The sequence below is a fragment of the Nothoprocta perdicaria genome, unplaced genomic scaffold, assembly GCF_003342845.1.
Source record: "Nothoprocta perdicaria isolate Ctin4 unplaced genomic scaffold, notPer1 scaffold_20, whole genome shotgun sequence".
Lineage (NCBI taxonomy): Eukaryota > Metazoa > Chordata > Aves > Tinamiformes > Tinamidae > Nothoprocta > Nothoprocta perdicaria.
Genome location: NW_020455205.1, coordinates 2,866,706 through 2,882,093, shown reverse-complemented (window position 1 = coordinate 2,882,093; position 15,388 = coordinate 2,866,706). Strand labels below are relative to the sequence as shown.

Sequence of the window (15,388 nt, the reverse complement as noted above, 5' to 3'; positions counted from 1 at the left end):
CTCGCGGGGCACGGGCTGCCTCAGAGCCGTGCAGCGTTTGCCTTGGGGCTTGGGAACTGTATAGGTAATTACGGACTACCATATGATTATATAATGCAAGAAAATAGTCCTGGGAACAGTGCTGCAATCTACTTATTCTGGTCAAATGCAGCAGTTTCTAATATCTACTATATATGCAGTAGTGACAGAAAGATAGTCATACAGATCCTTCTCCTTCTTTCCTTCACTCTCTTCTTTAGCAGCTTTTTAGTTATATAAAGGCTCATCCTGGCTTCTGATCTGTAGCTGTTTTTAATGTCCACCTTGGAAAATTCCCCATGTGCTCATACRTGTAGCCCTCATTCTGCAAGTATTAAGTTTTGTACTGTTCTACACATGTAGCTCCACATCCCTGAGTTTTTCTTTTTAATAAACACGTGAAAGATGCATAGAAAATCATGATGCACTGCTCGAAAGATCTCTGTGATAATTTTTTCCATGTTGTTTTAGCTTGATTGTTATGTAGAGAATAATAATAAGGAAACATTTTTTTTAAAAAAAAAAAAGAAAATATATACTATATTGATAAAATCTCACAAGTGAGTTCTTCAGATTGCATAGGAATAATAGTACACATTACACTTTCTGCATGCCTGTTTTCATGTTTAACATTTAATCAGTATACATAGAAGACACACTTAAAAATCTTCATCATATCAGTCATCTTCATGCATATCAAAAAACACATACAAATCTGTTCAAAATCAGGTCACTTAATCTTCAAACATACAAATATATTTTTACCTATTTTGAAACTTGTAAAAATTACACTAAACCTCAGCTTTTGTTCTATAGATGAATTTACATTCTGATTGCAGGATCCTTTCTTCTATTTTTTTTCTGTAAAACACATACAGTTGAACTTACAATAATACAAACAACGACAACGCACCCAGCAACTATTGCCACTATTGCTGTAATATTAACTCCGCCTTTATTGTCTTCATCATCTGAAGGCACAGATGCTTTTGGTGGAACGAACCATGTGGCTTGTGCTATGTTAGATACATCGGACGTCAGATTTGTGTTAGTAGCAGCGCGCATAGCAATGTAGATTATAGTGCCATTTTCTATCGTTAGRTGTTTGGGTTTAATTGTAAATATTTCTGCAGTACCAGCAGACTTAGGTACAAGATCAGAGGTATTCACTTCAGTAGCCCTATCGAAGTTATCTCTTAGGTCCATAAGATTTTCACTGGTTTTTATAATGTAGTGATCAGCTAGAAGAAAAAAGAATATATACAGTAACATTAATATATATGTTAATATTCTTGCATATGGTGACTCTCAGGATAATTTGGTAAAAATGCAGATGTTTCTCTTCCTATCTGCTGTAGATTTCCAAGCACAATTAACCCCCAAGCACAATTAAACCTCAACAATGTTTAGCCCAGCGGGACTAGCAGGGTCAGCAGGATTGCTGTTAGAACCTTACTTTTTACACAGTCAAAAGTGTACTGATCTTAAGTTTGGGAACTCCTACTCTTAACTAGCCTTAAAAAGCATTGTTTTACAACATTAGTAGCCTTGTCCAAGCTGTAAAAAATGTAACTGAGTGAGAAAGGATGCTCTCCAAGTAGAAATGTTAGAGCAAATTCAAATACGCATTTATGTAGCTAGCATGGGCCTTGCATCTGATCTGTGTGTTCTATCTCAATATGGAGTTCTGAAACTATCAAAAACTGAGATATACTAAATGATTGTCCTATTTGTCCATAATCAAGAAAACTTCTGTTTATATTGCTGTAAATATATTTGACTTGCTATTTTTGGGGGGAGTACTGRTGCTTCTATATCAAGATGGCAGCTTTACAAAGCTTGCTCCTCTTTGCTTGCAGTCTGCTTGTTTTTATCTCTCCCTCCTCCCTTTTCTCTGTTTAGATAGTAGAGACAGATGAAGGGTTCTACATACTAGTACAGAACCTGCTACCCTAACCTATTAACTACTYTAAGTAATTAGAATAGTTGTGCTCTAATAACAGGCCACTTTAGCTATCAGTCTGTTTTGATAGAGAAGCATGGTTGCAAAATAATTGCATACAACCATCTGCATTTTTTTTTCCACATTTGTTTCCTGAGTGGCCAGTTATTAAAAATTGTATGTCAGTATGAAATTTTGATCTGAAACTGTAGTCTGATTGACAATAGAGTTTATATTTTAAGATGCAGTCCCTGATTAATGAAAGGAAAAGCATGTGCATTACAGTTGTAATTAGGTTTCATTTTTCCCTTACAACATAATTTTAAATGAGTATTATGTATAGATCCTTACTATATCTCTGTATATGGACTGAAACTTYGTATTTTCATTTTCTTTCTACCTGGCTCATATAAGCAAATGGGGAATAATATTTGTTGCTAGAGTCTCTGGTGGATGCATTATAATTTTTATAATTCTATTTGCTTTGTAATATCGCTTGTTGGTTTTGCTATGTTTCTTTCCTGTAAAGAATTAAGGAGAACTAAAACAAGTGTTGTGCAACAGAGTACATTTTAGTAGTTATTTTTCCAGGTGGGAAAGATGTAGCTGTCATCTCTGGTTGGTTGTCTTTAGGCCATGTCATTTTAGATAAAATGTAGTAAAGTATTAATCTCATCTCACTAAAATAAAATGACTGACTTACCTTGTCCTTTATCAAGGATGCSCCCAGGAGCTGTCCAAGTCAAGAAAATTGTGTTGTTGTCTATATAAGCTTGAAGATCTGTAATTCTACCAGGTGGAAAAGTTCCTGGGCTAATAGTTGGTACAAAGGAATTTATTGCAATTCTGTTGAAACTTCCCAGCTGGGCTTGTATTTCTTCATCAGAAATTTCAGGTCTTGGTGCATTCATCTCAATTTTACCTGTTTGGAAAAAAAAAAAACAGCTTTTACCATTACGAAATTCTCCCTTACACTTCCCCTTCACTTTTATTATCTCTTATTAGCCTGCCATTTTTTACCTTGGCTTAAACATGGTTGAAAAGTTGGTGGAGGCAAAAAACAAGTGATCTCAGTATTCTCAACATGGAACGTAAAAAACCCAAAAGCAGAATAAGTTTGAAGTATAGGAAACTGCAAGTGGTATTACTATCAGTAAAGCACATTGCAGGAGTTGGTATTGGCTGCAATAAGGCAGTTCTGTCAATGTCTTCCTACGTATCACAGGCTARGTGAATTTCAGTTCTGTAGACCATATGTTTGTGGGAGTTTTAGACTATTTTTATATTTTTCTAAATCTCACAGTGTGTATGTGTGAGAATACAAAATAGAGTAGATAGCATTTCTTCTACATTAGAAAGAAAAAGCATTCAAAACTAAAGAAACACCATAACCTAAATTTTCTACCAATATTAGCTTGTATACTGATTCTGCATATTGGACTTACCCAAGGCTTTCATGTTAGAGTCTTGGTAAGTGTGATTATTTGAAAATATCTCTATTCAGTTGCTGATGTAAAGACTGAGCAAGATTTACTCTTGAGCAATATTCACCTTCATACCTGTAAGGTGAATTTTTTTGATTTTGTTTTCTTTTGTAGGAATGTTAGATGGAACAACAATTAACATAAAACAGTTTCTTGAATGGTAGTGATCCTATTTGTTAAACATTTACAGCAACATTCAAACACAAATCACTCAGTCTCCTTTTCTTAAATGTTCTTTACCATTTTCTCTGTAGCCTGGTATATACAAGGCTCGATTTTGTCTGCGGCCAAGTCTCACGGTTGTGTCTCTCCCGCGAGCATTCACTTTCAGACTGTATCTGTGACCGCTTTGGAAGGTGGTATAGTAGCTGGAGTAGATTCCATCATTCTTGATTGTATCAGCACCTTGATGTAGAAATATTGAGAATAATGTTCAGCAAACCAAGCAAAAATCCTATAGTTTACTTCAGTCCTACAGCACTCTCTGCCCCCCTTGTTATTTTTTTTTCTTGATTTAGGCCTTAGTTGTGACCCAGTTATCACTGGATTTGAAGGGAGTGTGCAGACTTGGATTCTAAAATGCATAAATGCAGAAGTTTTGACTGTGAATATAGAAACTTACCTGCACCATTATCCAGAAGTTGAAGGCTTTCTGCTGCAGCGCTATCTTTCTCTACGGTTGCTATCACAGTTGCACCAAGAACAGGCAAAAACTCTTGACTAACCTCTGCATAAATAACAACTGCATAGGGTGCAATGTTCAACTGATTCATGTAGGCTTTGACAGTCACAGGAGGAACAGTAGATGCTGCTGCTCGAGAGGTAACTGTTACTGATATAATTTGACTTAGTGTGGAATCATTTTCAATATAATAATGCCAGTCTCCTGCCTGCAAATCAAATACAAAAATACAAAAATCTGGTTAGAAACCTTCCTGTTCTAATAACACCTTTCCTTCCCCCACCCCCCTTATATCATAAAAAATGATCAAAGAAAGGGTGTATGCTTGCTTTTAGGAAATGTTGATGTATTCAGAAAATGAAAGAAAATGTTCAGTCTTTACCTCTGCAGTGCCACTTATACCAAGTCTAGCTGCTCTGGTGTTTGAAGTATCAATTGTGAARTCTGAGTTCCCATATTGTTTTCCTTTTGGGTCCCTTAGAAAAATGCGTGGTTGAGAATTATTCCATGCAATGACGAAGAAAGTGTCATTTCCCACAGTTTTGTCAATAGTCACAGAATCATTTATCCATTGTTTACTTGCAACTGTTAGATCTTTACTTTCAAGCTGTGGAAAAAATAAAATTTATCTTCTTGTTAGGAGGAAACCTTTTAAAATACCATCTTTTCAGATTGATTCATCAGCTGCTGAGCAATATTTCACACATGTGTTTTTGGTTTAAATCACATTAGTCTGGGCTGGATTTGAAAAGAATTTATGCCGTAAGGAAACTAACCTAACATGAAGATGGCTCTGCTGTGTTGCAGTGTCTAGTGCTACTCTCTCTGCCTACGGGGAAATTAGAGCCACTTGACAGAACTCTTGGGTAAAGATGAACTGTAAAATCACAGGCTCAYTTTCTATGATGGTAGCTTGCATAGTAACACTGATTTAAGTGTAAAAATTACAGTGAACATAATAAGTTATGGTAAGCCTAAGTCCTAAGTTTTGTATCTAGTCTATTTTTCTACTTATTTAGAGCATCTAGATCTTTATACTGCAAGAAAGCATCATGGTATTTCTACTTTAGTTTGTCCTTCAGAGAGCGAGAAAAAACCCTTTCCCCATATGACTATAGACCTTAAAAGTCAAGAGAGAAACAACAGAAAAACAAAGGAAAAGACAGAGGAAAGAGAACAGGATTTCCTTTACTAAACAGGTAACAATTTTCACATAATTTGCTCACTCCTGTTTTATAAATAATTAAATCTGCAATTAGAAAACATCTCTTCATGAACTAAAAAAAATTTGTTATGTAAATGAGGTGGAAGGGTCAATGAAAGGCAATATAATAATTAAAAAAAAAAAAAAATCCCACCAGACCTGCTAGTTCTGCATTGGGTGCTGTTTAGAATCTAGCTGTTTTTGCTAATAATTCAGTTTGGATAAAACACAGAACTGGATCTATGCTAAAATATTAACAAAGTAAGGAATGAGATTTGCTAAATTCTAAGTAACAGTTTACCTATGTGAATAGTCTGAAAGTTTATACATGTTACCTATGGTTTGAGAAAAGCTATATTTTGGTTCTTTRTTCTTTGAGTTAAGACTATTAAAATGTTGTAAAAGGTAATGATTCRTATGAGCGAATCCTGGAAGAGCTATACTTGCTTTCTTATGTCAGWTTCTCTCCAATTTATTTAACTTAAAGGTAGAAGACCAGTATTTCCAAACTGCAAGTTATTTTGCACCATGAAGTGAGCCACCAATAATTAGAATCAATATTGTTTACATTCAGTTACTAATCAGCTAAGAGCACAGGAGGAAAATAGGTGTTGGTATTCAGACCTGAATAGATTGTTCAGTTATATCTCCACTTCCTGATGTAATTCCACTGAATGATTCAATTAATTTACTGGGAATGACTTGATCTATAGCATAAAGCTGTAAACCTCCTGAAAGACAAGAACAAAATTATTAGCAACACTACTTTTTACTCTAAAATTACTATTTTACTAAAATTTCTATTTTCTAAATTTCTATTTAAAGTACTATTTTTTACTAAATTTTTCTAAGTTACTATTACAGCCCCTCGCTGCCCTGTTAGGCTGCTCACCCCCGTCCCTCCCGTGCTGATAGCTCTTGTCAGGTGCTTGGCCCTGTCTCAGGTGGGGTCATGCACACGGGCAGGGGCACTTGCTCAGAGCTGTGCAGTGTCTTTGACAATTTGATTTCTGTTTCTAAGCGGGGAGACTTGCTAGCTGGCGACTCATTTTAAAGCACTGTGTCCATTCTAAGTCTGCCCAAGGAGCCTGCATTCTCCCACAGATTTTGGAGGTACCATAGCATGGAGCAGCACCCTGATGGATGATTTTTAAACAACTATTTTAAAACTAATGGTGTAGCACCAACAGCTAAGATCGCTGAAGACAAGAGTGATAACAGTGTTTGACATTTTCTAGTAGTAGGTTGCAGCGGCAGCAGTTAGAGAAAAGTATTATTTATATAATAATACTTACAAATTATAGAGAAAGCCCTGCTCATTGCATGCAATGCCACAAGTAAAATTCTAGACATTACAGAACACTTCTGTTTGGATGTAATATAGCAATGTCATAATTAAATTCCTTGAGTAATAAGGTATTGTCATGCTACTATATTTTTAAAATCAAAACAACTAAATGGTTCTAAAGTGCTGCTTCCTTGCACTAAAAAAGCATGTAGTGAAAATGAAGCTTCTTTAAGAATAGGAATAAATTTATAAAAATTACATTTATTAAATTTAATTCTCTAGAGCACTTAACTCTTATTTTACATTTTCAAACTTGGACGTGCATGCCAGAGAAAGCTCATTTAGCACAGTTACCTGTCATCTTTGAGAACTGTTCTAATTCTTTAGCTGCAGAAGGTCCTAATGCAATGGTATGAATTATTGCCCCACTTTGCTTGACATTTTCTAGGCACCTTGACACATATGAGTCTTCTCCATCAGTCAGCAGTACAATTTCAGAACCATATGTAGTTTGGAATTTGTTTGTAATCACCTGAATTAAGAAGATTATTAGAGGCAGAATAATTTTAAATCTTAGCTTATCCCAGAGTATAGTCAGTGTATGTATTTGAAACAACTGTGCTAACTTGAAATGTAAGACAAATTCCTTCTCCTCTCTGCCTCTCTCTTCTCGACTCCTCTCTCTCTTTGCTTCTCCTATACATTGCTACTGATAACACAGACTTGCAACTAAATTAGGTGATACCTGCTCATTCAAAGACTGGCAACCCCAGAAAATAAAATACAGAAGAAAAGAATAATGTCTGTCACTCTTTTTCCAACCCCAGGATTTTATGTGCTTTCATAATTTCAGACATTTGATTCATGACTTGTGAACCTGGGGAATTAAGAATACACATTCACAAATTGCCATTTCAATGCTTACCCACTCTAGATGTTCATTATAATGAGCATTTGTGTGGGAAAACTATGGTCTGTGATTTAGCAATACAATCCTTAATTTTTCATCAGTTCCGCTACGTTCTAAAGGATAATTCCACATGGCACTTTACCTGAAATCCTTTCTCCACACCTGCGCAGATGTTTGTTCCTCCACCAGCGCTTGTAGGCAAATATCCAGTAAGGCTGACGCGTGTTGCGTCACTGGTTATTTGTGTCAAAGGCGCCTTTTCATATGCTGTAGATTCGAATGTGACAATTCCAACCCAGGAACCAATTTCAATTATTTGGCGCAGAAATACATCTGCAGCCTGACGGAGATTTTGGATGCGGTTTCTCTGTATGCGGAAACAAATAACGTCGTTAGAATGTCGTCTCTTCTGAAAATACAGCAACCCTTCATGTTCAGTTTGTAATGCAAAGTTCAAACCTATCTGCTATAAGGTTCATTAGATAMCTCGTATGTGTGCTCAGCACAAACCAGAAAGGTATCATGTTCTAGTATCATGAAAAGGTACTTGAAAATTACATATTTCATGGAAAGATATCATGAACCCAATTTCATCTGAGGTTATGACCTCATTTGTAATCAAATATTTGTTACTTTTCTGTTTTGGTAGCATATTATCAGTCAAAACATATAGAATRTATTTTATAGATTCTGACTTTTTTCACTGTTTTAACAATGGGAATTGTCTATTTTTAGTCTATTTTTAATCTTGAATTCCTATGAGACATGACAATCCAAACTTGTAATATTTTTGAGAAAATATAAAATGTCCTTGGCTCATGACTGAATCTTGGAAGAAGAAAGATTTGTATAAGGAAATGCTGTGTGTCTTTAAAAGATACTAGACTCATTTAATAAGAATACAAAATAAATTTATAACATATTTTCTGTTTGGGAAAAATACAATAGCACTGTCATTCTAGGTCTTGAAACAAAGGAAAAAATATTTAAATCTGAGATTTTATAAGACAAAATGAAACCAAGTTTGATTGCTCTTAGTATTTGGAAGGAATTTCTTTTACAAATTTATAATTAAGGTCAATGGGGAGAAATCAATGTCTTCTTTTTCTCCCCTAAATAATAAAATTAATTACTGGAAAATGAGTGAAAGTATTTAAATTATTTTATATCTACTTTTTTTTTNTTTTTTTTTTTTTTTTTTTTTTTTTTTTTGTCAGAAATGCATTTAAAATGTGTATTCTTACTGTTGTCATGCTCCCAGAAACATCCAGTACAAGGCAGACAGCTCTGTCTTGGGTTTGCAGTAGGCTGAACGTGGTTTCGGCAGGAGGTGTACTAGTGCTCAGGGCAGAGGAATTTTTAAAGTCGCCAGATTCTGTAATTACTTCCCATGTGCTTTTGAAATTGCAGATCTTATTTTGCAGATTTGGAGCCTCTGCATTATGTGTGTTTTTGTCACAGAATTCAACCACCTAAAAAGGCAGATTAAAGATAATAATAATTATGAACTTCAAAAGCATGAGTAAAACAAAATRTTTCAGAAAACAAGGGGTTTATGTTAAGAAATGGACAAATACAGTTAGCTGTTCTGTGATGAGAGAAGGTCTTCTGTGCCATGGTGCCTCTCCAGACAAGATCTTAGAAGAAGCAAGCAGAGAAAGGTGCTCCCAGCATGAGGGTCAGCACAAACTGGCAGCCTGCTTATTTAACCATCTTCTTGGGTTCAGCTGATAGTCTTGAACCAATTCCTGTAAGTCTTCCTAGGTAGAACTAGGAGACAGATGCAAAGGATGCAAAGAGTCAAGAAACAACCTCCCCTGCCCTGAGATGCCAGGTATGTCAACAGAGTACTGATGAGGGGAAGCCATGACCACTGAAGAGCTTAGAAAGAGCTTGCCTGAAGAAATAGAAATAAATAGCTGAAATGTAGACTGACATCATTCTAACCTCTGTCCTTACAGACGGAATGATCCAAAATCACCTGTAGCTCATTGGTAAGACATCTGGCTAGAGCAGTTCAATTTTATGTTTGTGATCTGATTTTCTAAACCAGGAGTAAAGAAAGGATGCTGAGATCTCAGTGCACACTACCCATATTGACACAAAACAGCGCTCAGATCAATTCCGTTGGCTCCTGTCTTCTCTTTTGAACAGATTATAATAAATCTGATAGTATCTCTTGGAAGGAGATTTGCCAGGCACGTGATTGTGTGCAATGTGATAGGAAGTATGGATCCTTTGAGAGGCTCAGAAAAACAGATTTCTACAAATCCTAGGCACAGATGCTATGAATAATCATAGGTGAAGACTTAAGCATCCAGTCCACCCCCAAAARGAGCGTGTTTGTGTCCTTGTTGCAGGGATCTCTGCAGTCTTTTTTTTCCCCCCACAAAAAGACACTGTGTAGARGAGGCTGCCCTAGGGACACTGCTCTCTGTAGAGTGTGCAGCCACTCCTCCTGAGGAAGGAGTGAGGGAGGTTCTAGTAACTTGGGTGGACTTCTTTGGTTTTAGGAAATCTCCTTACAAGCTTTTGTTTCCAGTCTTTGAGATTATGGCGCTTATGCAGCTGCAAATTAAGTACAACCAACATTAATTCTTTTTACAGTTTTTCTTAGGCAGACAAGTGTCAGGACTACATTGAAGATCTTCACTGAGAGACAGTTGTACTAAGAAGTCATAAAAGTTAAGAGATGATAGCTGTTTCAAATACAGAAGGTGAGTAAGCTCATTTAGAAGGAAAATTGTTGAAACAAGTCATGACTTGCTTGTCTCAATCCGAAACTGAGTTAAAATAGCAGAGATTTTGCTACAGAGAGCTGAAATATCAATGATGGGGGTAGTAACAACCAGACAAAAAACACCTTCCAGAAAGTCAGGCACACAGCAGAGGAAAAAAATGCTAAGGGACAGAGGCCGGCTGAAAAGGGACTGGTATTATGAGCAACAATTGTTGCTTGTTRTTTGAGGTTATGGAGGGAAGCAGGATTTGTACATTACTTTGAAATAAAATTAGTCAAAGAAATGCCTGCATCAAAAATAATTGACCTCAGATATTATTAAACAATTTGGAAAGGTGTAACAATACTTACAGAAGACAGGCTTTGCATGTACATAATAGAAGCTGTGATACTTTGTTGTTTATCTGGTACAAATGTGCATCCAGCTTCATAGAGCTGGCCGTCATATCTGCATTGCCTTATATGACAGGCGTTTCCGTTACACTCTCGGAAAACAGGTGCACCAGTGACATGAGTTGAACACCTAGAGGCAGAGAACATAGACAGGATTGGCTGGGAATCCCTATGTATTTTGTGGAGTTTTTTTTTTTTTTTTTTATGTGTTTTGTTATTTATTTGAATTTTGGCTGTCGAGAGCAGCAAACTGCTCTTGGCACATCACTGTGAGACACTGCACAAGTGAATCTGTAGGCAGTCTTTTGCTGAGTCTGCACTCTAATCTGGAAGTAGTTGAAATCATAAAACCATTGTCTTTTATTGATGCAGTTGATAACATTACTGTGGTGTTCATGGGCAATGCAGGAAAGATATTTTGCTAGGATTTGCAGAGCAAAACACTGTTGGAATGGCCAACYTGCAAAGAATGGCAAGGTTTCTTTGTAGAAACCATGTAAATTCACAGTGGGTTTAGTAGGAGATTTCAGTGTTGTTGATTACTATTAGACAAAATGCTGTTAAGTAGGATGTAACAGAGGGTAACTGAAGTCTGCCGTTGCACACTGAGCTTTTGTAGCTCTGTCTGTAAGACCTGTTACAAAATATCTCTGCACTTCGGCCAGCTTGGACTCTGGCTGCAAGCGGGCAATAGATGCTGCTGAATAAACATCGTTTACCCGTATGAACAGCTCTCGGAGACTCTACAGAGCTCAAAGTACAAACTCCACACAGGCAGCAAGAATACTGAAACTGTTGTTGAAATGTCTAAAACCGTGTAATGTAAAAGCAGGAACTTGGAAAATAATACCTTGTTGCTTCAACACTTGCTGTCCCAGAATTTGTAGACACGTAGAAAGGTGCATCGTTATTATATTCATCAAATACTCCCCACCGAAGATGAGCCCACTCATGCACAAAAACTCTGCCTGTTGAAAAGCGGTAACATAGACACATTCTAAACACAACCATTTAAAATCAACTCAGCATTTGAGTAAGTAATTTTAACAAATCTCTCATATAATACAAGAAAATTGTGACATGCTTAAGAAAAGGAAAATAATTTTAGCTTGAGGTACAATTTAGCAACCATGACTAGAATTTTGATTCATATATGATTTCAGGAATTGAATTCAGGAATCCAGAAATTAAGGAACTGTTCTAAAGAAACCTTTTAAGCTGGCAAAAATCTTACAAGGAACTTGTTGCTGTTGTTGAGTTTTCTGTCCCATACAGCAGCAAACCTCTACATTTTTTTTGTCCCTAACGCATTATAAAACCAGATATACAGGCAGTGGATGATTTATCTGGTAAGTGAGCTTAAAAGGAAGGCTGTTGCTAATATCAGTAATTACAGCACGGAAGAATAACCAKTTAGGGATTTTTAAATACGTAACAACTTTTGGATCCAATATTTGAATATTTAGCTTCAGACACTTTACAGGAATTTACTACTTCTGAAAAATCTGACAACCAAACCAAGATACTCAAAATTCATTAATCACTTTGGAAAATCATGGACATTGTATAATAACACTAAAACAGGTAATGGAACTAAATGGCAGCATTACCTCTATCTCCATAAACATTAACCAGGTTGCTATTTAGTAGGAAGTTAGGTGTGAAATGGATATATCTTCCTTGTTCCGCACATCCTCCGTACTGTAAAGTATATGGATCATCTCCGTATTTCAAGAAGGGATCTGCTATGATGACATCTGCCTACAACAAAGGCATAAATGACATTAAGAAATGCAGTGTGAAAATAGAGAAGGGTTAGTGGTTCTTTCCGGATAACTTAAGTTCTACAAGTTTTTACCAATGCTGTCATCAACTCTCCTCTTGACTGAAAAGTTTCAGGATTTGTCCTACATTTTGTATTTATAATATCAAAAAGAGCTGTTCCTTACACTTTAGGTCTTACCTTGCTATATGATTCTGTTTTTACCCTTAAGTAGCTGGTGYTTTTCTTCCATGTTTTCGGAATTATGATTTTTACAGACTTGAAAAAAAATCGCTGTTTTGTAGCTTCAAATAAGTAATTAGAAGCACTTTTAACCATGGCCTAGGGAATAAAATAAAATAATGCTAATATTAATTTTAAAATTAATAGTAAGTTCAAGAATAACTTAGACTTGTCAAGAAAGAATAGTAAAACAAAAAACCACTACATACATAACACAAAACAAAGGAAGTATTACCATCTTCAGCACAAAAAGAATAAAGAAGTCAAATTGTAAATCAAATTGAATTCAAATGAAGAATCCAAATTGGAAGCCTACACCTGCTCTATAATCCTCTTAACCAGAAACTGGAATGAAATTCACACTCCAACTGTGACAAAGACCTTGGAATCAAACATTGATGTTTCATGTGCAGTAAAAAGTCAGCTAAAGGATATCTCTTGAAGAAATTAAATTTGCCAGTAGTGGGAGTGATAGTGCCTGCTAACTCCATGACAGGCTGGGAAACAGTGAGACAGTTTCCTCTGCCCGCAGCATTACAGGAATGCTGTAAGAGCAAGTTCTCATGAGGACAGCAACTGTGTGAACTCAGAGTATAGGAGTTATTTCGCAGAAACAGCAAGTGCCTCAGCTGTGATTCTGCCTTAAGCAAGAAAACTTGAAGTGGCTTGCCCTCTAATTGAAATGGAGTGATTTAAATTTTGTTTATTTTTTAAAACAGGTATCAATCAGAGAGAAATGATAAAAAGTAAATTATCACATGCAGTTTAGCCTAATGTCATCCTCTTGTTAGGTGAGAGAAATTTGGAAAAGTTGTAAGCTACTTGACTGACCTAAGAATGACATCCTTTGTGCTTGATTTTAGAACTGATATTGGACTGAGATGACTCTACATCAGGGTCACTTGATTATACAGTATTACACATCAAGGCATAGACAAACTGCAGAAGTTGGGGTAGCTGTTCAGTCTTTCAGCAGATTTTCTCCAAAATGATTTTGCATCATCAAAAATATATTCCTTGCTTTGAGCTCTGGCTATCATCCTACTCTAAGGAAGTTGAACTGTAGAGGCATCTATGTGGGATGCCTTTCTGGAGTCTACAATGGCTGCAATAAAAGCTATGCCTGGAAATTAAACCTAAGCATTTTTTGTACAGTAGGAGCTATACTAGCTAATGATAAGAGAATCAGTGATTTTTAAAAAAAATATTTGTAGGGTTTTTTTTTCAGGAAAAGATTTGGAAGACCCTTTAAAGCACTTTCAGCCTGCCTCCCTGAAGAATATATTGCCATGTTGTCTCYCACAGCAAGCCGTTGTCTTAGAAAAAAAAATGTAGATCAAAAGGCAAATTAGAAATGACTGGTTTAGTAACTGTGGGACTAATGAATAATTAATTCAAAACAACAGGAAAGGCTCCCATTGATGTGAATGGGAGTTGGACCAGATTCTTGCWATATTACAAGTGAGAAAAAGTCATGTCATTCTAAAATGCTAAGAAATAAAGTATGTAAATACAAGTGTTCTTACCTTTGTGTTTTCAATGATGTTGGCATCTTCTGGCACCTTGGGATTAATTGCAATAACCAAATCCTCATAGCCATTCTGATTTAGCCATACCATAGAACCTCTTGCCACATGTGAGAGCTGAAAAGCCAGCAAAAAAATCAAGCTCTGAAACAACACCATTGCTGGTCCTGCTCTCTGCTTGATTTTTGGTTAGAAGAGTGATGACTTACCAGCCTTATTTATACAACTGCCTTTGAACCCAAAAAAAAAAGTAGCATTTAGTGACAGGACTTTGATCCTTTATGCAAATATGCTGAAATGTCATTGGATGCCCTGGATTATATAACTATGTATTAATTTTAGGAGGAAATATTTGAATGTTAATATTCATTATATATATGTATTTCCCTGTGACATTGATGCATCTCAATGTGATCGATGTTCTGTTACTCCATATCTAATTTTGATCTAGACCATTTCCTGTGTAAATAGAAATAATAATCATGCAAGCGCAGATCTCTGGAAGTTTCGGAGAAAACTTCAGCACCACTCTGTAATGTAGAACTGAAAGAACAGGCAGGGCAGAGGCTGTTCAGTGAGTGAGTAAGGGTCCCAATAATTTCTATTACTTATGTGAAATAGATGTTTAGCAGACTTTCTGACACTCCCTTTGCCTTATGAAAGTATTTTCCTTCTTAGTGATACTGCAAGAGTTATCAATAATCAAGAGAGTAGACTGCTGCCGAAGGTTTCATTCAATTCTTTTAAAATTACTAGGTGAAAATTCTTCAAACACGTGCATTTAAAAATACTTTCAGATGAGTATTTATTCCTCTTTTCCTAGTGGACTGAAAAATAGCTCCAAATTTTCATGGGAGGAAATTACTTTAGTCCATTTTTTTTGCCCAAATATTGGACAGAAATATTAGCAAAATACTCCTTTTTTTTTTTTTTTATCAGCAACAATATTAGTTTATTTAATATTTTTCTTGTTCTGTGGTAATTTGTTATTGCTGTTCCTGGTGTGTTTCTCTCTGCCAGTATCAGTACTTTTCCCTTATATTTTGCCCCTTGCTAAGTTCCTGCATTTCCAGTTTTCTGTCTTTATTATTACTTCCTTCTCTCAAAGTCCTAAGTGCACCAACCAACTCATAACAGTCTTCCTCTATACTTCTCTGACAGCCTCCAGAGTTTAGAGTTTTAACTGCCAGTGTTCA

General features: G+C 36.0%; 1 protein-coding gene across 1 annotated transcript; it reads right to left on the bottom strand.

Moving 5' to 3' along the window:
* Positions 1 to 840: 840 nt before the first annotated feature.
* Positions 841 to 14,351, bottom strand: LOC112946184 (calcium-activated chloride channel regulator 1-like). Its single transcript, XM_026037963.1, has 14 exons — positions 14,193 to 14,351; positions 12,625 to 12,765; positions 12,272 to 12,422; positions 11,512 to 11,629; positions 10,620 to 10,791; positions 8,773 to 9,000; positions 7,671 to 7,895; positions 6,973 to 7,150; positions 5,955 to 6,061; positions 4,509 to 4,733; positions 4,067 to 4,334; positions 3,685 to 3,849; positions 2,664 to 2,882; positions 841 to 1,259 (listed from the first exon to the last, which is right to left on the bottom strand). Exons 1-14 carry the CDS (start codon positions 14,349 to 14,351, stop codon positions 841 to 843), a joined length of 2,775 nt encoding a protein of 924 aa, XP_025893748.1.
* Between the last annotated feature and the right edge of the window lie 1,037 nt (positions 14,352 to 15,388).